The sequence below is a fragment of the Procambarus clarkii genome, chromosome 40 (assembly GCF_040958095.1).
Source record: "Procambarus clarkii isolate CNS0578487 chromosome 40, FALCON_Pclarkii_2.0, whole genome shotgun sequence".
Taxonomy (NCBI): Eukaryota; Metazoa; Arthropoda; class Malacostraca; order Decapoda; family Cambaridae; genus Procambarus; species Procambarus clarkii.
In genome coordinates, this window is record NC_091189.1 from 5,946,277 (window position 1) to 5,973,772 (window position 27,496).

General features: G+C 40.7%; 3 protein-coding genes across 4 annotated transcripts in view; 1 reads left to right on the forward strand and 2 right to left on the reverse strand.

Moving 5' to 3' along the window:
* The first annotated feature begins 399 nt into the window (after positions 1 to 399).
* LOC123757850 (mitochondrial inner membrane protease subunit 1) lies at positions 400 to 13,264 on the forward strand. 2 transcript variants are annotated; one of them, XM_045741724.2, is made up of 6 exons: positions 445 to 546; positions 1,088 to 1,209; positions 2,674 to 2,738; positions 4,038 to 4,186; positions 5,682 to 5,879; positions 10,027 to 13,264. In XM_045741724.2, the coding sequence occupies exons 4-6, from the start codon at positions 4,073 to 4,075 to the stop codon at positions 10,198 to 10,200; spliced, it is 486 nt and encodes a 161-aa protein (XP_045597680.1). In that variant the 5' UTR covers positions 445 to 546; positions 1,088 to 1,209; positions 2,674 to 2,738; positions 4,038 to 4,072; the 3' UTR covers positions 10,201 to 13,264. The 2 variants fall into 2 exon arrangements, with proteins under 2 accessions (XP_045597679.1, XP_045597680.1); XM_045741723.2 differs by lacking the exon at positions 1,088 to 1,209 and having other exon boundaries at positions 400 to 546.
* Positions 13,265 to 13,330: 66 nt separating this feature from the next.
* Positions 13,331 to 17,132, reverse strand: LOC123757849 (hexosaminidase D). Its single transcript, XM_045741722.2, has one exon. The coding sequence runs from the start codon at positions 16,818 to 16,820 to the stop codon at positions 15,195 to 15,197; it is 1,626 nt and encodes a 541-aa protein (XP_045597678.2). The 5' UTR covers positions 16,821 to 17,132; the 3' UTR covers positions 13,331 to 15,194.
* An 8,371-nt stretch (positions 17,133 to 25,503) lies between these two features.
* LOC138372989 (mucin-17-like) overlaps positions 25,504 to 27,496 on the reverse strand; it is a 5,743-nt gene continuing 3,750 nt past the window's right edge. The window contains exons 2-4 of the mRNA XM_069339034.1: positions 26,942 to 27,496; positions 26,505 to 26,689; positions 25,504 to 26,342 (exon numbers count right to left, since the gene is read on the reverse strand). The exon at positions 26,942 to 27,496 is cut by the window's right edge and continues 426 nt beyond it. Coding sequence (XP_069195135.1) covers positions 25,504 to 26,342; positions 26,505 to 26,689; positions 26,942 to 27,496 — 1,579 coding nt within the window. The remainder of the gene's footprint in view (positions 26,343 to 26,504; positions 26,690 to 26,941) is intronic.

The window sequence follows — 27,496 nt, forward strand, 5'->3', positions numbered from 1 at the left end:
TGCCTGTCTCTATGATATGTTATTGATTATCCTAGTTAGCGAATTACTCATTGGATTCAGGTAAATTCAGGAATAGGAGTTTTGTTTTTTCTACCACAGACGTGGCCACACATTTACAATGCTAACCAGCATATAAACATTTTCTTCTGTCCTCCATGGACAGGGTTAGAGATGTGTTAAACATATAGTTCAGGGGTTTACTGAACAATTAACCACAGAAGGTGATTCGGTGCTTTTATAAAATGCTAAGCTAACCTACATACGTAAATACATAGATACACAGATTTACGTATGCCCTACATAAAGTGTTCGATGTGACTTTTACATAGTGTCATTAATGTGCATTTACAAAGGTGAAATGTAATTCAGGAATAGGAGTGTGTGTGCAGAGCATCAGAGGTCACTGTGGACCTGACCCCAGCCGACGCCTGGCGGATGGGAACCAACACTCTCCCAGACGTCAACACGGAGCCTCAGCTGGAGAAGAGAAGCCCAACTCCATCTCTCTTTTTCTCTCTCGCACTTTCTGCCTTGGTAAAGGTTCTTGTAAGTATACTCTGTGTTAGAGCATTTAATTGGCATTAATACAAGTTTTTGGATTATTATTTTTTTTTACTATGCAAATAACTAACTTGGGTAAAATATGAGGGTCAGTCTCAGCCGGTATTTTGTTAACTGGTCTCTTTGTAATGTATATATGGTGTGCCTGTTACCTGAGGGCCACTTGTCAAAGGCTCGACCTTAATTAAAGATTCCCCCCACCCAACAGGTCACATCGTACCAGAGATGGTTTGCTAATAGATTTTAAAACCTAACCAAACCCAATCTGGCAATTTATATGGGTCTAATAATCCGAATATGAGTTGTGTTAAAACAATTGTGTACAATTTTACCATAATTCTGTCGCATATCAAAGGTGGTTCGCAATTTTTTAGGACTAACCTTGGACTAAACAAGTGTGTGAAGTGCTAGTCTACAAAATAAAGAACTCCAGTGTGTTACCGTCGGAACAGTTATTCTCTCATTGAGTTGCGACATTTCTTTTCCATATGGATATTACTCCACTTTTAACGTGTTCTATATGCAGCAATGGCAGTTTGTTACTCAAGATGAGTGATGCTCATCCCAGCAGTCATCCCGATGCTTCATCAGTACCCGTGGCGCAACGGTAAAACACTTGCCCCACACTTCCCGAGCAACTTGGCCTGGGTTTGTATCCTGGCTGGGGGAGGATTGACTAGGTGTCAATCCTTAACTGTAAGCCTCTGTTAACCCAGCATTGAATGACTACCTGGTTGTTAAATGATTTTGGCGGGTCTTATTCCGGGGAAAATTAGGATTAGGGACCTACCCGAAATGCTATGCTTGCTAATAGCTTTATAAGAATGTAAGAACTCTTGCATATATATATAAATTAAAAAAAATGCTGCTCAATAGACTTGCTCCTCAAGGCAAAATTTTATTCTCTGCTAATCACCAATGGCATTGCTGAAAAGTTGGCTATACCATAAAAAGCCTAATCCTATCTCATGAACAGTTGGAGAGTCATTGAAATAATGAAATTCTACCTAACCAAAGCATTGTGATTGTTTTGTAAGAGACCCAAAGGGCCTAAGATACTCTGAAACAGTAGGCTATATAAGTTTTTTCATCTGTTAAGCAATAATTCCTGTAAGTGGTAGTGAAAGAGGTTACAGTGGTACATAATGGGTGCAGGAATTGAATCTCAAAATTTATTCATAATTAATTGAAGGTACGATCACCACTTGCAGACTAGCAATTCTATTGTCATGAAATAAATAGTATTTCATAATTGGATAATTGGGGATAGGAAGTCTGTTAGACCCATTGAGGTTCCTCTGAATGACAATTGACCATCCTCCAGTATGTATCTTGCAACAGTTGACTATCTCCTAGGCACAGTATACTGTATACCCATTTACTGGTAGGTAAACTGAAGTCTCAAGTGTATGCAGTCATGGCTAAATGTCTCATCCTTTGAAAGTCAAGCTTAGGATATATCAAGTGTGAGCTAAATGCTTTAACCCTGCAATGCACTTGAATTGATATTATCCTAAGATAATATCAATTCAAATTATTTAGAAAAAATAAGAATTATAATTGTTGTGGAAAATTACACAATTACATAACTTAAGGGTCATCATACAGTAATAAAAACATAATTATTACCTTGTTTACCATTTTCATTGGGAATTTTACACACCATCTAAGCATCCACAGCAGCACTCTCTATCACATCCAACTAGGTCATGTGTGTAGTATGCTTCCTCTCACAAACTGATTTTAAGTAGCTGTATTCCTTATTGCTTCGGGTGCACTATTGTCTCGCTTCCTGCTCCCTCTCACACTTATTCACCCTATCTTTCCCTATATTCTTGGTCCTCATATTTTCCTAGCTTCAAATTTGCTTAAATTTGCTGCTTAATCATCATTATGTAAAGCTCATTAAATTAGAACAGCAATGTTTTAATAAGCCAAAACAATTCCTAGTTAACCATATGCATTTGATTAAACTATTTCCTGCTCTACGGTAACCATTTAAAAAAACTTTTCCTGGTTTTGACAGTACAGCAATAACCTATATGTATATTCTACACATATTAATTTATGTATATTTTCAGTTTTACTTGATAAAACAAATTCATGTTTCAGAAATCATTGAGAGGTCTGGAGATTTTTGCTTGATTTTCATGAAGGTTGTAAACTCCATCAGAAAGGTTAGTTTAATGGTTGAAATATACTTGGGTATCTTTTTGTTGTTTTTGCTGTAATGTTGAATGAAAGAAGAATATATAAATGAATTATTGTCTTGAGAGAGTAATGGATGAGAACATAGAATAAATAGATGAAAGTTTAAAAGGTATATTGGCCCATGTGAAACTACCTATTCACACACAACCAAACTCGCTCATCAAACCACATATGTAACCTATGCTTGAAATTATCTAATGATCCCAAGAGATGGAACGTGATAGAAACTATCTACTGTAATGCCATGACAGTGCTCAAAGTTGATATAATATTTTTATTTATAACTTAAGAAAATCCAAGGGTTGTCATAATTTAAAATGCCAATTTTTATATTTTTTCTTAAATACTATAATTTGAAACTGAGATACGAGCAGTATACAGTGTTATGATTTTTGCAAGTACAGTACAGTATACATTAGCTAATCAAATTCATCTCGGGCCCAAATAAAGTGTTGCAATCGCACAGCCAACAAAAAAAAAAAGGGTAGGTAGGTATTTTTTTTTAATGTGAAGGCATGATATAGATATGCTCAAATCACAGCTGTAGAATTTAGATTTTACTGCGCATCTTTTTTTTTCTTAAAAACATTAAGGTGTATGTAGTTGGAATTTAGGGTTGGTTGGAAACTGTCAACATATTTTTGTTGGCCTTATTCTAGGCCTAAAATCTTTTATATACTTTCAAGTTTTGGATGATAATGTTAATTACTGAATCCTTTGAGCTTTCACTTTTACCATGTTTAAATGTGGCCTGTAATTATAACAGTACCGCATCCACCACATTTTTTTTAGTCCCAATTGAAATTTTCCAATATTGATTGTTGTAAGCTTGCAAATTTGGTCAGTTTACATTTTACTACTACAGTAATATACTTGGAAATTCTAAAGTATAGTGAATAAACATTGCAGCAGCATCTCCGAATTTATGGGGGTAATGAAATGCTTGCCCAGAAATTATGAAAACATTTAAGAAAATAGGGCTAAACACAATTACAACATTACAATAGAAAACTTTTATCATTAAAAAAATGTAAGTAGCAGGATACATTAAGAACGAAATAAAGGAGTTATAAAAGAATTTTCCTCCTTTTAAGCTTTCACCCACACTGGTATCTCGCCAGTTGTCACAAATAAAATGTCAGTCATTTATTTCCTCTAACATTTGTATTTCATTGCTCCACATAAATAAACTACTCCCAAAATCTTAATGTATCAATATGAGTTTTATAATTGTTGTATCAGTAAAAACACGAACATTATTTCAGCGTAAGAGCAGTGAAAGAAATGCACCTCTAGTGCCATGCGGACAGGTTTATACCGCCACTTTGGCAAGTGGCTGGGTTTGGCTGGTTACATGATCCAGTATGGCTGCATTGCTCACTGCACCCTGGAGTTTGTTGGAGATTTTGTCGTGGTAAATATTGCTACACATTTGTTATTTTCCTTTTTTTCTGTGTCAAAAAAACCCTGAATCATTGTGCATAATTCAACCTTCTGCTAATCCAATTATTGTACAGGGTATTTAATTTTGTGGATTTTATAGTAAACTGATACAAATTTAGGTTGGTTACCCAAGCTGTTTCATTATCTATTACATATTATTATATATACTGTACTGTGTATTCATAACCTATTACAGAGACTGTGATAAATACAATACTTATAACCACTAGGGTATCAATTAGATAATTATATTTTTGTATAGGATCTTGTAGTGCAATTGACTCTATTCTTGGCTCACAATTGGGGATCCTGGGTTTGATTCCTGGATGGGACAGAAATGCTTGAGCACGTTTAATTTTACCTAAAGCCTCTGCTCACCTAGCAATAAATACGTACCCAGGAGTTAATCAGCTTGGTGTGGGGTTGCATCCTGGGAGTGTCGATAGATCAACCTTGAAGGGGGAAGGGGAGACCACAATACAAGCCTAAAGTATATACCCCGGTATAAATACACAGGTTTCCTGTCCTCGACAAAAGAAATTAGTATTATACAATTATCTTAAACTTTTAACAATTTAATGATAATTCATTGTCAGGGAACAGGCAGCCAATGTATATGTACATGTTAGGCCAACAGGATAGAATTGCAGGATGTAATCCGACAACAAGCTGACTAACTCTTGGATACCTACAATATTTACTGCTTAGATGATAGGAAATGTGCCCAACCATGACTGTTCTGCTCAGGATTCGAACCCCGATTTTTTTCGACCCTGTTCTCACTGAGGGTTAAAATACAATTTTAATATAAAATTTGAAAATAACATTTTTATATATACTGTGTTTTTATTTTGAATTTAGACCTGATTTTCCCAACTATTATAAAAAAATTCATGGTGAAAATCATCCCTCTGATCACTACCTGTGAATAACAGCTCCAATGCCAGAGCTGCAGATTTCCATCAGAGAGGAAAGGCACACTTCCCTAGCTAGCTAGCACTCCTTCCAGCCCACATCTGCATGAGCAAGGATTGTTGATTACAACTTGCAGCATTCAAACAGGGTTTGAAAGATGAACACTTATTGGTAGAAACATTAACAGCTGAAGCACTTGAAACTTTGGTTCAAGCAGAGCACTCCCAATCCTGGGGACTCATTTTGTTGGATGACACCAACTCCCTCAAGAGATGCACTTGAGGAAGGGAGTGACTCCATTGAAATATTTTGTAAATGGCTCTTGAAGTTCACAAGGCATTTTTATTCTATATCTACAGTTGGCTCTGTGACTAAAACATTATGGATTACCTTTATAAAAAAAATATCAATTGCATAATATAAAGTGGTTACATTGAAAAGTTAAATAATTGTTTAAAATATTATTTCATGGGAGCACTAATACTGTATTTTAGGATGATTGTGAAACTAAATATATATGTACAAATGTTTAAAAAAAAAAATTCCCACAGTGTAAAGGACCTTCGATGGAACCAACTATATTCTCAGAGGACGTGATCATTACTGAGCACATTTCTCCTCGATTAAATCGCATCAGTCGAGGGGATGTCATCATTGCTCGTTCCCCAACAAATCCCCACCACCACATCTGCAAGCGGGTCACTGGCCTTGGGGGAGACAAAGTCAAAATTGGTTTTCGAACTCATATTGTAAGTCAAGCAGAACTTTATCTTAGGGAGAATTGGATAAAAATTAGACAGGCAGTTGCTCTAAGCACTGTCATATTTTTATTTGATTTTCCCTCTTGTAATATGGTAAGTGTAGTTTAGACTGTAAATGTGTAATATTTTGGTACAGTAGCCTTATTCCAGAGGATACCTTGAGATGTATTGAAACATTTCTGAGACTAAATTCTTATTTTTTATAATTATTTAGTATGGTAGATATGTTCTTGGAATACGAGTGCTAACTAGATCAGCACTGTATGGAGTTATTCTTGTATAGTCCCTATGATTTTATTAATGCAGTCTTTCCTGCCATGGGTCCAGTTCTCTTGGCAGCAGCCCTGCATCATACCTCACTGGTTCATCCTTCTCCTTCACTCTGTTCACTTCACACTTTTCCCAGCCACTTTGACTGGACAGTAGAGCGACGGTCTCGCTTCATACAGGTTGTCCTGTCTCATCCCAAATCCTCATCCTGAACCCCCTCCAAGTGCTATAAAGTCATAAAGGCTTGGCACTTTTCCCTAATAATAAAAAAAAAATTGTCTTGGTGTTTTTTATGTGAGTCTGTTGCCATTTTTGTGGCTATTGGTGCCCCATAATTTGTATGCCCCTATTGGTGCTAATCCTCAGCAGTATGACAGTGCCTGGTGCTCGTTTCATCTTTTTTCTGATTCCACCTGAAGTATATCTGGAGAGGGTTCTGGGAGTTCTTCCCAAACCAAACCTGCAGTCAGGCTTGTCTTGGACTTGTAATAACTTGGTCTAACAGGCTGTTGCTTGGAGCAGCCCAGATGTCCACTTCAATTCAGTTAGTCCATTACATTTTGTGGAAGTGTCTAATTTTCTCTTAAGCACGTCCACTTTTGTACTGGCAATATTTCTTATGTCTGCTGGGAGGATATTTAAACTCTATGGACCTCTGATCCTCATTCAGTGTTCTCTTATTTTACCTGTGGTGCAACTACTCCAGAATCCAGAATCTTCCATGTATATATGATACTTCTTTTACCTCCTTTCAAGAGTCCATTTCGAGAGCTTTAAGGCAGTTTCAGTACTTTAGGTGCTCTATCGTGTTGGTGCACACTGTTTATGTTCTCTGTATCCCTCTACTTTGGCAATTTCACCTGATTTGAAACCTAAAATGAGTACCAAACAGTACTCAAGTTGGGAAAGTGCAAGTGATTTGAAAGGTAGGAACATCATAATGGCATCCCTGTATTTGATGGTTCTCATAACTCATCCTATTGTTTTCCTGGCTGATGTTATATTTGCTTTGTTATGCTCGCTAAACGTTAGATCATCTGATTTCATTATTCCCAGATCCTTTACATGTTGTTGTCATTCTGAATAGATCAGGTTGTGTCTTGTACTTTGTATTTCATTTATGATTTTCATTTTGTCATTTTCATTTTTTCTCGGTCCCTCTTAATAGTGTTAAAATTGAATTAATTGAATGGCCCTTCTCACTTCTTAATCCCAGGGCACTCCTGAACTCGAGACCTGTTCCAGTGGGAACAAGTGGGCCGAGTTGGTGGAGACCGTGATAACCAGTGAGATTTTGGTGAATAGACTGATGTATCCTGGGATAGCACAGTTGAGATACGAGGTGGAATTAATGTCAGTCTGTTAAGGCTTGTTATAGTTGAAACCTGTGTGGAAGCCAGCCAGCGTGTTGCTGGACACCACTGCCAGCGTATTGTTGGAGACCTGCCAGTGTGTTGCTGGAAAGTAGAAGTGGTATTTTGACACCGTGATGATACTGTAAAGGACTGGCCCATGATTTACTGAGAAAGGTGAACTCGCCAGAGTGAGTACCATAGAAGACAGACTAGGGGAGAGTACCACAAGTGCTGTACAATAGAAGATAGAAGTAGACTCGCCGGATTAGAAGATCGCAGATGTTTGTTTGTAGTGTCCTATGTGAAAGTGACATCTGCAATATTATATTATGTACATATGTAAGAAGTGTAAATACTGTAGTTAAGAAGTACACATGGTGATGGTATGGTTTAGTGTTGTTTTCCCCTTACTCTTGTTGGATTGACTATTACTTCCAGTTCTGAACAACTTTCTTATGACTGGGTTGAATCTGGTACAAAGTGGTATTAAGGCCCCATAGAAAATTTTGAATAGAAAGAACCCGGTTACTGACTAAGTGAGGCTGTAACACACTTTATTTGTTTGCAGCAGTCTTCTCTGGTAAAAAATGAGTCGTTGGGCTTCCATGAGGGATCCCTTAGTGATTGATGTTTGGTTGGTTCGGCAGGGGGGGTGCATCATTTGTCTCATGGCGACTCTTCACAGTTACTTGCGGACCACTAGTCCTGCCTCGAGTGCCCTGTTGGTTGATGCCATTTCCTTGATTTCCTGTTCTAAGGCTCACATTTCGCAGGTCGTCCATGGTCTTTTCCAATATGTCCTGGGCTGATACTTGGGTTTGGAGGTTTTGAATTTTAACAGGGTTCTGGCAACACAGTATTTAGTTAATGGGCCATGTCTCCTGACCTGGGTTCTATTTATTCTAGTGCCTGCTGTCTTTCCTCTTCCCTGGTAAGTCCCATTCTTGTTCTATGGTTAGCTTCAGGGAGCCACCTGGAGACCCCACACAGAAATCCAACATTGGATGTAATGAAACTCCTCTTTCTGGTAGAGCCCTGGTTGCTCCCTGATTACCTCCCTCCCTTCCAGGTTTGTGGGTGAGTTGTTCATCACCTCCAGAACTAAGATGGGCAATATGCCAAGGGTAGAGGCTGGGCTGCCGGGTGGCAATGATCAGTATTAATGGGTTTCAAACTAGTTTGCTGAATTCCTTGTTCTATGTGAATCATTTATGATGTTTGGCAATTTTGAGGCTTTGCTTTCTGTGAACACCCCAATTGTCTGTAAAGCTTTGTTGACTTCCTGGATGCTTTCCCAGTGAGGTGGTGAATTTTCACTTGCTCCCTGTACCTCTTTGAGAGGTGCCAGGTTCTGTCTCTGGTTCCCGGTAGGCCAAGTAGAACCTCTGCAAAATATATGGCCTTTTGGTATGGAGCAATCTCGGCAAAATAACTTCAGGAATCCTTGATATGGGCCTCTTCCAGAAAGATGCTTTTCACTACATTTAATGCTGAGTTTTACGGTAGAGAACATACTGATGGAGAACATACAATTTTGTATGTTCTCTGTCAGTTATTTTCTATGCACTAACATTCATTTGTTGTTGCAGCTGTAACTCACAGTGGACTCTTGTTTTTGGAGACTTTTTAACCCTTTCCATCCTGTAGTGATTAAAGTCCACATGAAATCCAAGTAGGTGTAAAACATTTACATTTTTGGGGGGTCCCCAGCCATATTGATGTTATATCTAATAATATCACAGATGCCACTGCTCAGGAGGCCATTTGTCTCAACTGTCTCCTAAAAGTGGCTCCCTTACTTGGAGTTTTACCATGTCATTCACGCACCAGTCTGCAACCGTTGGGGCAATCATGGGTTGAGTGCTGTATTATGAGTAATGAAAAGTAGTATTATGTGTAGTCTATTCATTTGGCCTTTGGCTTTCCTCCTACCACTAATGTAAGTTGTGAACTAGCTAGGCTGCATATTGGCCACACACGCATGAACACTTAATGGAATAAAGACATGCACCTTATTGTCAGATTTACATTATCCCACTTAGTTGCTCACCTCCTCGTAGAATGTCCCGAGTTTCATTGATGTACACTATAAACAAAATAGAAAGTCAGTAGATGTGCAGCAAAATGGATTCTAAAATTAAATGACAGCAAGTAGAACTTGTATATATATTGACCATGTGTTTGTTACAAAAATGCAACAAACAGGAAGATTTTGAAATCAAATTTAAGCAGTACTAATTATGCTGTATGTAATTAACTTTTATATAATATATAAATACTGTACCTACTAAGTAATGTTTGAAATATGTTCCTCTTGTGTAGATTCGAATAAACTTGGAGTTTGTGTATGTTTTGAAACCACTGGAAGTTTTAATATAATTTACGGTAAAATATACACGTGATAAAACGCCACAAACATAATTTTGTGTGTAACTTCAAATTGGTAATAACTTATGCATGCATACTGTTTATATGATGGATGTAATACAGAAGCACCTATCTACTTTCAGGTTCCCAAAGGTCACGTGTGGTTGGAGGGTGACAATACTATGAATTCTACTGACTCGCGCAATTTTGGATCTGTGCCAGCAGGATTAATTCGTGGTCGAGCAGTATGCCGAGTATGGCCATTGTCTGAGCGTGGGAAATTAGATTCCATGCAGAAGTGGCAGGTTGACCGATGATGAGGTGGAACATATGTGACAGGATACTTTTCTTAAAGAACCATTGTTAAGAGGGATAAAGGCCCCAGTTAAGGATGCTTGGTAAAATGTGCCTTTAGTTATGAATTTCGTCCAATATAAAAATATATTCTTTATTTATGTAGATTTATTTTTTTTTATGAAGATTTTTTTTATGTAGAATGCAAGAAAAACGTACAGCGATATGAGGATAGTTTTAGTACTTTTGGTCCGCTAGGAGTTTTTTCAGAGACATCTCTGAAGAAGTTCATAGCGGAGTGAAAGACTTTTTTCCAATTTACCTGATTTTACCTGAGAGCCATTAACACAAGTGGCCTCGTCGAGGATAGGAAGCCGGTGGCTTGTCGAAGGTCCCTCTATTTGCCTTGATCTTTTCCAGCTGTACCTTAAAACTTAACAGTTTTGGCATTTACGGCTTCGGCGGGTAGGCATTTCCATGGGTTAATTATCTTATGGGGTGAGAGAGCTTCTGTTTTCAGTCCTTCATTGTGGCTTGTTGAGCTTGAAACCGTTGCTCCTGCCTGCAGTTTTTCTTGCATTTTGCAGTCACATGTTGTGTAACTTTTTGCATATGTTGATTACATAATATATGCAGCCTGTTTGCAATTTTAAATTAGGCTGATGTTTGCTTATTAATTACTTTCGTGTATTGACTATGGGTAACATTATATTTCCTTGTTGGAAATAATGCTTTATCATTCAAGAAAAAAACTAGTGCATAATTTATTTGGCAATGAGTTATTGCTATAGACTCTGTAAGCTCAATAACTCATAATATTTGAGGTTTGAAACTATTAAGTAAAAAGTGTTATACTAGAAAGTGTAAAATTCTTTTGTTTTTCACATTTGCAGTGCTTCGTCTTTGTGAAATGTTTCTTGCATGTTGTATAGGCATCTGATTCATGATATTTAAAATAAAAATTTCTTATTAACACTGTACCTATTGTTGTTGAAGTACATTACTGTATAGTATATTTATTTGGTCCTGTACCTATTGTTGTTGAGTACATTACTGTATAGTATATTTATTTGGTCCACTGATGGTAACATTAAAAAAAAATCATTTCATTCAGTATTTTGTCTTCAGTTTTTTATATTTTTATATCTTAATGATCAGTGATATGTGGTTTAGCTTCTGTGACAGGTAATTATAGTCTTAAAAATCATCCGATGTGGAATTCATATGTTAAGTACAGTATTGTTAGTAATATTATTTTAATAAGTTGTGAAATATAAAATATTCAAACCTGAAACGTTCAAGAAAACATTTAATTATTAATCTAAATTGAAAATTGTGTTGTGTATTGTTACAAAATATCAACCTCTGAAGTCTGCAAACATATTTGCTATATGGAAAACATTTTGATGTATTACTCTATATGATTACATACAGTATGTGTAATAAGTAATATACATTTCCTTGTACATTACAGGTATGTGTAATGCAATTACACAGGTATTTTCCCAAATTTCCGTTGCATTTTTAATAACACTTACTATTGAACGTGAATTGGAGATTAGAGGAAATGACAGTAGCAGAGATTGCCAATCCACACATGACAATATCATAGGCAGTTAAGAGAATAGTGATTTTGGTCATATACAATCCCTCGGCTAACTGAAAGAGGCATCGGAAAGTGTATAACTAGAGCAGCATAATTTATCTGTCAGACTGGAGGCAGATTAAGGCGCTTTATCTAAGAAGGTCCGAGTACAGTATATGGTTAGGACAAGACTTGCATCTCTACGGCTAATACGCGTACATTGAGATGCAAGTCTTGTCCTAACCATATACTGTACTCAGATCTTGATGAAGCACTCAGGAGAGTGCAAAAGACTTGGTCTAAATCTTTCCAAAAAATACACAAATACACTAGTGTGGGTTTTTATCCTGTCAATCATATTGTATCCTACTCTCATATTGGCATCTTGAATGGTATTTAGTTTTTTTTTTTTTAATATTCTGTAATAGTGCTCTATAGCCATACTGTCTTACCAATTTCTTTTGCCAGTTCCTAATTTTGTGTTTACAGTATATAGAGATTGAGATTATGAAGTCCAATTTACAGAGGACCATTGGTTGTACACTAAAATAACCACCAATTATGAAAGTGGTCTGCAGCCTTTGCATGTAATTCAGACACCTGAAAGATATAACATTAGTTCGGATTCATGGGATTCACGTTCCTAAATGTCATCCTATGTGCATAAGTACCATTTATTTATGGGAATTTTATTTGATAAAATACTATTTAGTTTTTGAAATAACATGAAGGGTCGTAAGTAGAGGGGACTGAATGTATTTGATCTTTGTCACTGTAGCAAACTGCACACGTGGTGTGAACTTTAGAGAATCTCGGTGTTTGGAAGAAAATAAGCACATTGAAAAAGCACTTGACAAAATATTTATGTGATGCTAAAGGCAAACTTGGCCACCAAGCCTTTAAGTTGTTTTTACTTTAATAGTAATGAATTTGATCTTTCCAGTTTTATCACCCAACCACTTTTTTTTTGTGTATAAAATATTCTTTTTACAAGATTTAAGAAGCTATCTCATTTACAAGCACTGTACAGTAATCATAGTGTTGAAGTGGTGGTAGATTTTTAAAATGTTAACATAAAAATATCCGTATCACAGTGCCTGAAGAAGAAAGTGGTGCTAAGTACAGTTGGATGTATACAGCTATTTGTATTTTTTTTTTTTTCCAAAAGGACACATATTTGTGCATTGTCCCTTCAGCAAGGAATATTTTTTTTGTAATTCAGTTTTTATAATTGTGTATCTGAAGGCCAAGTGGCAATTTCACACTGAATTTACAAGAGTACAAGTAGCCTACCTGAAGTGTTGACCATCCTGATTTTGGTGAGTTAACGCAAGCTTATAATTACAGTATTTTAGTTTAGTCAATGGTTATGTACAGTTTTGTACCGCAGAAAGGTGTTTGCTCCTGGCTAAAGCCTTCATGTGGCCAGTTGTTAATGCTGTATCACATTTAGGTATACATATAAAGATGTCATGCAGGAATGTTAATAAAATGGGATTTTTTTTAATTCTTTTTATTTAGTACAGTATCATAAATTTGAGAGCTTTCTTTTTGTTTCAAATATAACAATGAAAAGCAAGAGAATGTATATAAATCATTAATGCAATGACATAGTGTATTGGAGAGAGGTAATTTACTGAAGGCAAATCTATATTCAAAGTAACCCATATATGCAGTAATGGGAAATTAAATTAATCTAAAGCAAACTTGTTTTGACCTGCTGTACATGTTTAAACTAATGTCTGACATAGTTTAAACATAAGCACTGGAACATTTACTTTGCCACACAACAAAGTCTCCAAAATAGGCATAAAGAAGAATGACTTGCTGAAGTCAAGAGCTGTGAAAGTGAAAATGCTAACCCATCAAGGAAGGATAATTAAGTTCTTGTGGATTCTCTCGTGTTGGAACCTAAAAATAATCAAGCAGATGTGTTGCTTGCTACAAGCACTAAAGGAGACCAAATTCATACACAAGACTTCTAATCAGAGATATCATCAGGCAACAGCACCATTATGGATTTACTCAGGAAAGAAGGATAGAAGAATCTGCAAATGAATCTGTACTCTGATACAATGTACTGTAGTTACAGTCAACAATCTCAATCATTATGGATAAGTAGAGGTGGTTGAAGGGAAAATTTTTTTAATAAATTTGATTTGTCTTGGATACAAGTATCCAAGGAGATGGATTTTATTGTCATTTCCCATCCCCTTCCATTGGGATGAAAATGACAACGGAGCAGCGGAGTTGCAGAATCTGTGGCATGGGACTGAAACCGACTGGACTACATTGAAACCAAATCTGTGGCATGAGAGATTTAAACCGACTGGACCACTTCTTGAGACTGTGCCCATCTTAGAGGCATTATAGATGTGTGTAGTGTACCAAATCCCACATTGTTTAAAGTGAGAAAAATAGTTGTCAAATACAGTACACAATAGATCTAATAGCATTTCATCTCGTATAGTTGAGCGGTGATGGTAATTGGATGGTAGGATGGGTACTGGGATACTATATGGAGGGTACTGGGATGCTGTAGGGCAGGCACTGGTATACTATGGTGAGTTTTGGCCAATACTGTACTAAATATGGTGAGTGCTGGGAAGCTAGGGTGGATGTACTGGGATACTATAGGGTGGATAGGAGGACACTGTAGGTTAGGTGCTGGGATGCTAAGATGGGTGTACTGGGACGTAAAATTTAATAAATAGGTCTTCTGTTCTCTTGCGGTTATGTCCATTACCAGTCTAGTGAACGGATATGAATGTATAGTCTTTATTCAGTATTAAATGGTTTATTCATGTCAGTGATTGTATGTTTAGGTAACAATAAAAATATACACGTAAAATCATAGAAATGCAGGAGAAAAGCTTTCGAAGCAGGACGGAGGGATTGATCCCAGATGCAGACCTTACCCCATGGACCACGATATGCAAAAGTTACACATCTTAGAGTATATTTGAACTCACTAGAAATTTGGAGGCACTGATCTGGTACCCAATCAAATTTTTACATGTAACCCGCATACGCTCTAGTCACTGGTGTCAGTAATGGAGTTCACCAAACGCATGACATTACAGTAACGTGATTTTTCTGAGAAAATTTTTGGAGCAGGATGGCGACCATACAAGCGTTCGGCCCATTATAATGATATAGTGTGATGTAAATTTGCTCAAAGATTTTTTATAAGAAAAATACTTAACGTTTGTATATTATGATGGGACTTTAGTAACGTAATTTAGGTTTTCTAACTAAGCCGAGACCTTTCTTGGAAAACGTGTTTCTTTAATGAAAGGGCTTCACGTACATGCAATGAATATTTGATCGACGACAACTACAAACCATTTAATCATGTAGACGTTGACGATAATCGTTTGTCGTGTTATTTGTGCTGAAGGGCGTGTGCATAAAAGCTTATATTACTGGGAGCTACCGCCGCTTAAGGGGTCTTCTGGGCCAGGTCTTGTGGGCAAGAAGTTCGGCGGCGGAGCGGGCAAGCTTGGAGAGTGTAGAGTTGAGGGGCACCAGGTGCTGCTCCGTCCATTCCTCCACAGTGGCGTTGTTGTGGTACTGAGGCAACACCGCCTGCGCTTCCACCTGCAGGTCTCTCAGGGCTGAAGTGAAGCTGCGCAGGTTCGTTGTGGCCTCGCGTACTCGGCTTGGGGATGAGTAATTGTGGTGGAGGTTATATGCCGTCATCCAGCCACCCATCTCGACCTCTTTCTGCATGACCCTTATGTCGTCCCGCAGACGAGCGTATCGGTGCAGGAAGAAAGCCACGTTGGCGCCGGGAAAGGCACAGTCACGAGCAGCCCAGAGGTGCGGGTCTCGAGCGGGATCGAGCACTACATGCGGGGGACACTCCAGCAGGGTGTGGGTGTCGTGTAGTGTGGCTGGCGTCAAGAAGCCGCGAGAAGCCGTCAGTAACGTTAACACGAGCGACGGAGTGGACGGTGGCATTAGTTCGCAAAGTACGGCAAAATGGTCGTACCGAGACCATCCGGTGATCACAATCCCCGCAACATTTAGAGTCGCGTAACGCCGCATCCGCTGTCCTACCTGTACCCAGGCGAGCGTATTGGCAGCATGCCGGGCCGCATCCGGCATGATGGAACGAGGCCCCGTGGCACCTTTAAAAGCTGGGGCCAGCCACACCCTGGGAAAGACGGCGGCATAAGTCCTTAAAATGTAGGGTGGAACCATGCGTGACACATCAGGTCCGTAAGCCCATACCGTGGGTTCCACCAGCCCAGCCAGAGAGTGAAGTAGATGAGACGGGGCACGACGCAACATGTCGTCCCACACCAACACTCGCACGCCCCAAACGGATTTCACGTGCCGTGCCACGTACGCTACGTGGTCCACGAACAGTTGTAGGGGTGCAAGATCACGTGCCCGGCAACGATGACACTTAGCCAATGTGAAAACCTCGTCGGCGCCAATGTGGATGATTGGAGTTTTCACCGCCGTCATAAGTTGATTGATGGCTTCGATGACCAGGCCCGTGGTGCCCGGGTGGGATGGGCACGCCTCCCCAGGGCTCTCTCCTTCACGCAGCCCCGCCCACTGGGGCAGCTTGAGGGCGTACTCTAGGTGGCCCAGACTCTGCATCAGGTGAATCATCGTCAACCCCGCAGTTTGAGCTGCTGTCGCCACGCGCCTCACCTCGTCCTTAGTGTATGCATTGTGGGCAGAAAGGTTGGCCAGGGCGTCCGTGTAGGGAAACATGTCTTCCCACTCAACCAGCACGCCCGTTGCCCCCGCCCTCGCCGCCACAGTCATAAGTTCCTCGATCACTTCTATCCGAGGTGCACCACCTTTCAAGTCTAGGTGCCAGATGCGGTCAGGCGGAACTTCTGTGCCCACCTGGGTGTGCAGGTGTTCTCCTGGCGTGTGCTGTACACGGGGAAGGTGAGCATGACGCGGAGTAACTAAGAAAATAGGAAATTTCTGTTCGGCAAGTCTTGCTGGCAGCATCCACACCAATATAACAGCCACTACCGTAACCACGCCTACCACCATTCCCACTCGTCGACGCCAACACTTGCTTATCATTCTGGACAAGTGTGCCGGACCTAATGTTACTGAGACAGTATTGCACTAAGTCACTGTGTTACGCAAGTATAATTTATTCAGACTACACTTGCAGTCAGATGCGATGAAGAAGCGTCGATCATTGTTGAAGAGGTGTTCGTGACACCCACTTGTGAGAGGCAGCGACACACCGAGGGTCGACGGGTGGAAGCAGGAGTGTGCTGGCGTGTGGGTGAAGCACGACTGGTCGCGGCCGGGGCCATCACTACCGACCCTGCTGGAAGCTGTGCAGCTCTAAACACTCCCGCTATTAATCAACACAACACGCGGAACTTGTTGCTGGGATGCAACAATAACTATGAAAAAACGTTATGTATTGTATAATTTATTTCTATGTACCAAATGTACATTTTTATTGTCGGTCATTCGGTTATAATTTTCTGGGACCTTCATGAGTTGTTGATGATCTTGGAGCTCAAGAAGCTTACTGTGTTGACGCACTTGTGGTACTTCGCTACGTCTTGTATGGCCTCCTGTGTAACAGTGCGGCAAATGACACATTTAGCTGAGATCTTCATGTATATTCAGCCACATCAAGGCAAATGGGGGGACCTTCGACAAGCCGCCGGTTATCTGTTCTCGTCGAGGCCGCTAGGGTTAGTGTAAATATTAATGTTTATTTATTTATTTATTTACAATAAGGCAGAATAAGGTTGTGAAAGTTGGTACATTCTTGCAAAGCTACTATCACTAAATCTCTCTTATGTAATGGGAATTTAAGAAATGGAGATATTGTTCAAAAGGAATGAGAGAGGGTTTTAGTTTAGTTCATTTATTAAGCCCCTCATAACAGTCCTCTTAGTGACAGTGCAAATTAATTCATCAGGGCGGTACATGGTTTGCCGCGAATCAGCTAAATTAGAGTGAGGACCATATTTAACGAGACCAGCGTACTCCGAACTATACTTAAATAACCCTACTAAATATAAACGACAAATATGTTGTTAACAGTAACGTATCTAGTGGTAGAATTGAATTGAATTATCAGGGAAAAGCGCCAAGTCATTTCGACTATATAATCTAGTGGAAGAGAAATATTGTTTTTCAAAAGTGGCGCCTTTTCAACATAATAAATAAATAATAATAATACATAAATGTTTATTCAGGTAAAAATTCATACATACAAGATGAGTTACAAACAGAACGTTGGATTTCTAGACAGAGATAGTACATACTATGCCTAAAGCCACTAATACGCGCAGCATTTCAGGCAATAAAGTCCTACCTTCCTTCTCCTGTGGGCGAGGATATACGGGTTAGCTTTGCTCTCCAGTGAAAGAGAGTTGGCTACTGAGGTGGACTATAATGAAGTAATAGATAACTCTGCTAGAATGAAGCCTAAACGAAAATGGTGTAGCTCTTTCATATATTTTTAATATTGCTTCGTTTTGTTTTCATTTTACGTTAAAAATGAAAATAATTAAAGAACATATGTTTTTATAATTGTCATGAAATTTATGAGCTTACTGTAAAAGGTTTTAAATATAAAATAACAATTATGTACTTCCTTTAAAGCTGTCTTATATTGTCCCCTTGTACTGTCATTTTAAACACAAAATAAACATGTATAATGAACTTAAAATGTGTATGTTACGCCCTTGCGGCCGGATCATGAACCTGCACATGTTTTCTCAATCTTTGGCGGCTTTGTTTACATTTATTAAACTGTTTCTGAGCTTTAAAGTAGTAGGAGGCGGTTTATAATAATAATAGCCAATGACTGGGAAGTTTTGATGCTCGTAAACTGTTTAATAATTGTAAACAATGTCGCCAAATATTGACAAAAGATGTACAGGTTCTGAAAGGGGTAAATGCTTGCAGGTTGTTAACACATCAAATAACGGTAATATAGCTAAAAAAAAGTAAGTTGGCACCTTACTGATCATTTTTATAGTAGATATTGATGATAAAATTTATTAATTTGATAAAAGAGAATTCATGTATACGGCTATTGTAAACCAACCCATTCGCCGTGGGCTTCCGACATCAGCTGACGCGACCTCCTGTCTCCTACCCAATTAATTGCCAGTACAGAAGAACAAGAAGTTAGTTATTATTACAATTTAAATGTAAATATTAGTTTATTGTTGTTAAATACATAACATTTTTTAATTAACGTAAATTAAAGCGTCACTTCTTATATGAACCAAGAGAGGGGCTGTCGCCGAGGATAAACAAAAAACAGTTCGGCTCTTCCTCGAAGTTTTCAACATGGATTAGAAATTCGGGGCTGGATTATCCAATAGGCCATGACCTAGGTTCTATCATGAGCACCAGGGGGGCCCTACCAGCCCAGGTGGGGGGGCCACCATGAATAGTGACGTTATCAACATTATTCATCTTTAGATACCAATATGTCATGTTTAACATGACCATTAACATGGTAGAGCGGGGAATACCAAGCTTGTCACTCCTGTCTGGCCTTAAAATGTCAAACCTAGCACTCTCCTAGAAGGCAAGTTGGCACTCCTTAATTCTCAAGTATTTGGGTGTAGGAAAACTGGCACTTATCCTTAACTTGCAGGCATGACAACTGGCGCTCCAGGTTTTGCAACTAGGAAAATTGGCATTCCTCTCTTAGTATAAAAACTGGGACTACTTTATGGCATCAAGGTGGAATTTATATCTGGCACTCCGCCCTGTCCTGGAGTGGGGGAAAGGTGGCACTCATCTCTGTTTTGGAGCGAAGGAAACTGATGCTCTTTCCTAAGTTAGAGTTCTAAAAAACTTGTATTGCGTCCTAGCTTGGGGATACTGAACTAAGCATTACATTGTGTAACAATTTAAACCAAAATCCTGAGTAGTGTTGTTTTCTGATTACCTATGCCTCCTGCTTTGGCTGTGGTCTTTGCCACGTGCTTCTTCTTCCCACTGTCAGAATCTGCAGGATATCTGGGTTTCAAGTTCGTTAAAAGCCTACACTGTTATTAATTTATTTTCTTCGATCTCGAGGAATGCATTCAAGTATTTTTCCAATACTGCCTCCATCCACTTTCCTATCTACATATGCATTTGTTTCCTCTTTGAGTTGATGTAAATACTTAGATCATTCTGCATTCAATTTTCGTATTTTACACATGTAAGACAGCACAAAAATCGCCAGTGTTACAACAGTTTTTATATATGAATAAACATTCCAGTCTAATTTAGATCATCATCTGATTCCACTTAGCTGGTCCTCGTTTAGTGGCACTGACCGTCCTGGTTATATAGTAAATAATGCAATAAAATTGAAAAATTAGTAATGCAACATAAGTGAAGCTTACTAGTTGACAATATGACAATACTAACAATTGAATTGCATATATATTGCAGAAAGCGCTGTAGACGAGCAGTTTACAATTAAGTATAATTAGCGTAACTAATTTGTGGATGAATTGTTGGATAAATGCGTGACACTTGACACCTCCACCCTTACCTCTCACCTTCCCCTGGGATTGTATGTTGCATGATAACATAATTACTGCCAAGTTACCTGTGTGTGTGTATACTCACCTAGTTGTACTCACAACTGGGTTTCAACTCGCCTAGTTGTGCTTGCGGGGGTTGAGGTTTGGCTCTTTGGTCCCGCTTCTCAACTGTCAATCAACTGGTGTACAGGTTCCAGAGCCTACTGGGCTCTATCATAACTACATTTGAAACTGTGTGTGGAGTCTGCCTCCACCACATCACTTCCTAAAGCATTCTATCTGTTAATTACTCTGACACTGAAACAAAATTTCTAATGTCGCTGTGACTCATTTGAGTACTAAGTTTCCACCTGTGTTCGTGTTCCAAGGTAATTCACTCTGTACTGGGCGCAGCTATTAACTCACACTCAAGCAAGGTCTGGCGGCGGCCTAGGTTAGCATGGCTAAGTTACTCCAACAGCTGGGGGAAACTTATCTGTTTACTATTTATTCAAGTCCACTACGGGCTCACCATAGCCTGTGCTACTTGCAATTTTTGTTCCGAGCAGCTGAATCTAAAACAAGAACTGTTGTGGGAATATTCTCTGCAAATTCTCCGGAACAAAACTAGTATAGCAAGGTGCCAGAGAGAAATACATTTTTCGTATACCCAAGGAACGCGCCAAACTGATAGTCTCTACATTTGTAAAGAAACTTATGAAACAATGTGTTTCTCATCATTCAACATCACGAGGACAACAGTCTTGAGAAGCACCTAAACCTCCCTGTGGGATTTTAATCGGCAACAAATACTTGAGGGGTACTTATTAACTAAGGAATATGAAATGACTTTTCCCAGAGCCTTAACAAGCATAAGACCTGCACTGAACGGCACATGCTGGACCACAGGAAGCCCGTTGTTGAGCCTCCCGGGATGTGCCACCGACGGGCTGATGACCTGCTCTTGAATGCCTTCCCTTTTATGGGTGTTGGATCTTCTCAGTCCCAGTACTTCATTCTGAGTGCCCTTCACATGCCTCCTCCCCTACTACAGCCAAGAGATGGCCATGATCCATCATTTATGTAACTGCTCTTGTATTTATTTGTATGTTCCTGAATTACATTGCTAGGATCCGGACTTTGTTGTTAAGCGCTAGGCAACACCACAGACGCTAGCCACACGACTTTCCAATGTTTTTGTACAGTCAGTTGGCTGAGTGGTACTGGACACGCCTAGGGGCATGCATGCATGCATGGAAACATCCTCGTGAAGGGTTCGAACCCAGACAGCTAGGTGCTCCATACACCTTCGCATATCTAGTTTACTAGTTGTGTTTTTACGGGGGTTGAGCTTTGCTCTTTCGGCCCGCCTCTCAACTGTCAATCAACTGTTTACTAACTACTTTTTTTTTTTTTCCACACCACACACACACACACACCCCAGGAAGCAGCCCGTGACAGCTGACTAACTCCCAGGTACCTATTTACTGCTAGGTAACAGGGGCACTTAGGGTGAAAGAAACTTTGCCCATTTGTTTCTGCCTCGTGCGGGAATCGAACCCGCGCCACAGAATTACGAGTCCTGCGCGCTATCCACCAGGCTACGAGGCCCTGACCCCACAACTTTACCCACAACACTGACTTAAAACAATTGAAAGTTTTCTGATATATATATATATATATATATATATATATATATATATATATATATATATATATATATATATATATATATATATATATATATATATATATATATATATATATATATATATATATATATATATATATGACAATGTCAGACCACGGAGGAAAAATTAAACAGGAAATTTCCTTAAGTACTTTCGTATGAAAGTACTTAACTTTCCATACTTTCCGTACTTTCCATACGAAAGTACTTAAGGAAATTTCCTGTTTCATTTTTCCTCCGTGGTCTGACATTGTCACATTCTTAATCACGTGTTTATTTTCGTGATATACACACACATATATATATATATATATATATATATATATATATATATATATATATATATATATATATATATATAAACACATTACATTATATATGATTTAGATTAAAATGTAATTATTCATATGGTAACTAATATTTCGGGTATGAGCATTAGGCTTTATAAAATGGTTTTAATGAAACATCAATAATTCACTCTCCTGCTATTACAGGTGAGCGCTTCAGGTCCTGCAGGGTCACACATCCTCCAGTTTACAGGCAAGTTCCTGTTTCTTGTTTCGACGGAATTTATTTCAATGTCATAAAATAAATTTTCCAGGCAGCGTTCTCAATAAAGCAATTTACGAGAAATATCAAAGACCTTTCATTGGTTACGTGACTTCGTTGGTCACGGGGGCGCCACCCCTCCCCCCTTTGTTGGTCACTGGGGCACCCCCCCTTCGTTGGTCACGGGGGCACCCCCCCCCTTTGTTGGTCACGGGGGCGCCACCCCTTCGTTGGTCACGGGGGCACCCGCCCCCCCTTTGTTGGTCACTGGGGCACCCCCCCTTCGTTGGTCACGGGGGCACCCCCCCTTTGTTGGTCACGGGGGCGCCACCCCCCCCCCTCCGTTGGTCACGAGGGCACCCCCCCCCTTTTGTTGGTCACTGGGGCACCCCCCCCCCCTTCGTTGGTCACGGGAGCACCCCCCCCTTTGTTGGTCACTGGGGCACCCCCCCCCCTTCGTTGGTCACGAGGGCGCCACCCCCCCCCCTCCGTTGGTCACGGGGGCAATCCCCCCCCTTTGTTGGTCACTGGGGCACCCCCCCTTCGTTGGTCACGGGGGCACCCCCCCCTTTGTTGGTCACTGGGGCACCCCCCCCCTTCGTTGGTCACGAGGGCGCCACCCCCCCCCTTTGTTGGTCACTGGGGCACCCCCCCTTTGTTGGTCACGGGGGCGCCACCCCCCCCCCCTCCGTTGGTCACGGGGGCACCCCCCCCCCCTTTGTTGGTCACTGGGGCGCCACCCCCCCTCCGTTGGTCACGGGGGCGCCACCCTCCCCCCCCCCCTCCGTTGGTCACGGGGGCGGCAAAGCACTTAATTAAATATGGTTTGGTAATAGGGTTGACGATTTATGGGACAAGAAAATATTACCGGGTAAGAAAATAGACATTTCTAGAATATTTAAGATTGATAAGGTAGGAATAGGAGGCTGCCTTTCAAAAGCTAATATGGCTTCTGAGGTTTTGTAATTGTTACGTTCCCTTTGTTTCTGGAGGATGGTTGTGTAGGAGTGTAGCAGACTGAGTATATATATATCCCTCTGTTGGTGACTATATCCTTATTTCTTGGAAAGAGCAGAAGACTCGGTCAATTACTTGATCACAATAATTAACTCCTCGAGGAAAAAGTAAAGTATTCTGAATTATGTTCTCTTGCAGTGTTCTGTTCTTTATTGTTTTCAGATGTATATTGCTATGTTCAGGTCCATAATGATGCTCTAATTTCTCTATTGCTGTATACTGTTCTATGTTCTCTAGCGTTGTTATGCTCTTATGTGTTACACAAACATAAACATTAGTTTGTTTATCGATTTGATAATGGTCCAGGGCGGACCGAAACGTCGTCATCTCTTCAATTTCTAGCGTGTGGATTAATCAACACATTAAACAATCCCGCATTAAGAACTTTTATCCCTAAGATCCTCTGTTGTTCTTGAGTTATTTGCCCTTACATCCCGCACATCCATATGCACCTCTCGTAAGCCTCCTTGGATCTGAGGTCTGTGGTGCCATCTGGAGAACGGTTGGGTATACGAGGCTTCTGGTAAGTCTTGTCAGGGCCTCTAATTGGATCTTACTGGTCGGGGGGGATGAAGGGCCGCTCACCCCTAGAGTATCTGCGTTTATAAAGTATATCTTTGTCATTACTACGCAGGTATTTCGGTTTCATATCTTTGTCACAGTATTGTTTTGTTGAGTTACAGTTTAGCTAGATTTGGTGGTTAATAAAAGAGGAAGTATGGTTTGTACTTTATTTACAAGTAAAAAAAAAACATATGACTTGCATAGGCAAGTTTAATGTTGGACTGGCCTGCAGAACAACTCTTAAAGGGAAGCCCATGAGGAGCGCGTGCGTGTGTGTGTGTGTGTGTGCGTGTGTGTGTGTGTGCGTGTGTGTGTGTGTGTGTGTGTGTGTGTGTGTGTGTGTGTGTGTGTGTGTGTGTGTGTGTGTGTGTGTGTGTGTGTGCGTGCGTGTGTGTGTGGCGTGTGAGAGATGTGGACGTGTTTTATCTCAACTAAATACTCTCTTTTCTTCAACAACAAATATTCACATTAAAATGTCGTGGTGAACAGTGTGAACCATTTTAGTAGTGTCTGTGAGGGTCAACTGCCGCCACTCCTGCTCTACGTGGTGTTAATGTCTAATATTATATCTTAAGTATTACGTATTCCTCAACAATAGCATTAATATAAGTATAGAATATTATTATGTGGTTGTAAGAGTATTACAGAGCAGTAGTTGAGGCAGTCGAGCACTGGTGGTGGAGAGCATGGCTCAAGGTATTCCTAAGTTATGGCAACAAAGTTATATTTTATCATCTACAAAAATCTAGTTCTACTCGAAGAGAAGTTGGTGTGTGCGTCCAGTGTTGTAGAATTCGTGTTGGTCTTACGTGGTCAGTGTTGTAGATACGTGTTGGTCTTACGTGGTCAGTGTTGTAGAGTTCGTGTTGGACTTACGTGGTCAGTGTTGTAGAGTTCGTGTTGGACTTACGTGGTCAGTGTTGTAGAGTTCGTGTTGGACTTACGTGGTCAGTGTTGCCAGCCTCTCCTCCTGGGCCTCAGTTACCATTAATAACAAGTTTTTTTAAACATTGCAAAACACATTGAAACATTTTGATTAAGGTTGTATCATGCTCGATATAACCACTGAAAGAACTATAAATACACGTATATTAAAATAATAAGTACAGATTGTTTTGGTTGAGCGAAGTAGTTCCACTTTCACGACAACACTTGACGTGACTCGTGGGACTGGCAGTCTTTGTCCTTAAAGTGATCACACCACTTATAAACATGGAGGTAAGTGAAGGGGGATAAATTAGGGGTCTATATACAGAGGGGAAAGTGCCGTCCCGCGCGACAGGACTGTACAAGCCAATAAGACTCTTGGTACGCAGGAGCTGAAGATGGCTTCTTCGGTGGTGCCCTCCTCAAGGTTCCCGCCTGGGAGGCCCTTGGGCGCCGCAACTTCGAGGAAGGACTCCGTGCACTCGTCAGACACAGGCGTCCTCACCACTTACGAGCGAGATTGTGTCTTTGGCGTCGTGGGACGACGAAGTAACGGACGCAGCCGTAAAGTTACTAACTGCAGTGGAGTGGTCGTAGGCAGGGACCTGATGTCTTCACTCGTCGCTGCGGCGGGATTATCACCATCCAGACTGTTAGTAAAAATGGAAGAGTGGGTTGGGGAAGAGGTAGCTTGGGTGCTGCTGTTCTGTGACCGGATTAGCTGCTGTAAGTCTTCTGAGTCTCTCGGGAAATGTAAGTCGCTGCTGCTTGACTGTTCCTGGAGTGAGTGTGAGGATGATGAATGACTGTTGTGTAGGAAGTTAAAGGTGTTGGTTAACTGGTGGTTTTGGAAGAGCCGCTGAAGACGCGGGGAAAGAGTAGATACAGTGAAAATAGAGTGTTGCGGAGGTGTGAGAAGTGTGCTGGAAGCGGTGGGGGGTTGACGGCCGTTCTTAGTGTGTGGCTGGTTGGCGGGAGTCACCACAAAGGACACGTTCAAGGGAGCTACAATGGGGAAGACATTGGTAGGTAGCATAACAGAAATTAGGTTGACTGGAGGAAGAGTGGCATGAGTGTGGAACGAAGTTAAAGATTTAGACTCCAGTGACGCTGGTGGTCTTGTGTTAAAAGCATTGTGTGGCGATGCAGTTTTGGGTGAGTTAAAAGGATTGACAGCTGTCGGCGTGCTTAATATTGGGGGTTGAGTGCTGAGGGTGACAGATGGAGGCGTGACTGGGGACGTCTCAGCGCTGAGCGTAGGAATGGTAGTCAGTTCTTGAGGGTTAGTGAGGGTCGTCGAGAGCAGCGTCGAAGGAAGGTTAGTGCCAGAAGTTATTAGTGAGGGACCTGTAACAAGGTCGGAAAGGTCAGTACGCAATGTCCTTACCTTACAATATAAATTATTAGTCAATGATAGAAGTAAATCATGGAGTGTGAGAGTCACACGAGTCAGCAGCAGGTCACGACAGGTCATGCGAGCACTGAGGTTACAAGCAAAGCGTTAGTTACCAGTAGAAGGGTTAGTTAAGTGGGATTTGCGTCTTCTATTTGAGAGACGAGCACCAAAGGGTAGGTTGGCTTCATGTCTCTGCGGGAACCCAAAATCCAAGTCATTTCTTGGTTGCTGACTGGCGAACTGGCCCCCTGAGAGGGACTTGCCCGAACTCCTGATATCAACACTGCCAATCGTATCGCTGAAAATAAAACAAAAAAATATGTATTGACGTGTTGTTATCCAACCGTTCATGTGTAACCTACAAACATAAGTGGCGTTTTAAGAAGATAGCAGTTTATTGTTATGCTTCATGATCAGGTCAAGGTGTAAGTCATTATCTATATGTCTGTTTATTGGCTGTGGTGATTGTGTTTTCCTGCCTGAGAGTCGTGAGTTACCCAAAACATGTCATACCTGTTGTATCCAGGGTCTCCAGGGGAGTCATACTTACTTCTTTACCTCCTGGCTCCCAGCCAGTGAGGCCTGTGGCGAGGTCTCGCCCTTAGCTACCTCAGTCTCCGTTTGGAGAGGGAGGAGAGGTATCGACTCTTTTGCAGCCTCATCACCTTCAACCTGTCTATTGTTAGTGTCTGTCTCGTTGAGTGATTGCTTCGTCTCATTCTCCTGTCTGGAAGTGCCGTGACTTCTGATTGTGAAATGGTCGGTGTGGCGGCTGCTGCCCCTTGGCCGCACTGCGTCCTTAGACAGCTGAGGAAACGACGGCCCAAATGGTCGACGAATGAGTTTTCGAAAACGTCTGCGCGGCAAACCACGAAAAGTGGCTTTTGTTGTCCCTTCTGAGGTAGTTGGAGTAAAATCTTCAGCTGTGGTAGTTTGAATAGGTGTGATAGTGGTAGTAGTAGTGGTTGTAGTGGTGGTTGTTGTGGTGGTAGTGGCAACTGTAGTACTGGGTGGCGCGGAAGTGTCTGGGGTAGGTGCTTCTGTTGTGGTCGTCACTGCATTTGGGATGGACTTCGATGGTTTCTCTTCTGATGCAGTAGATTTA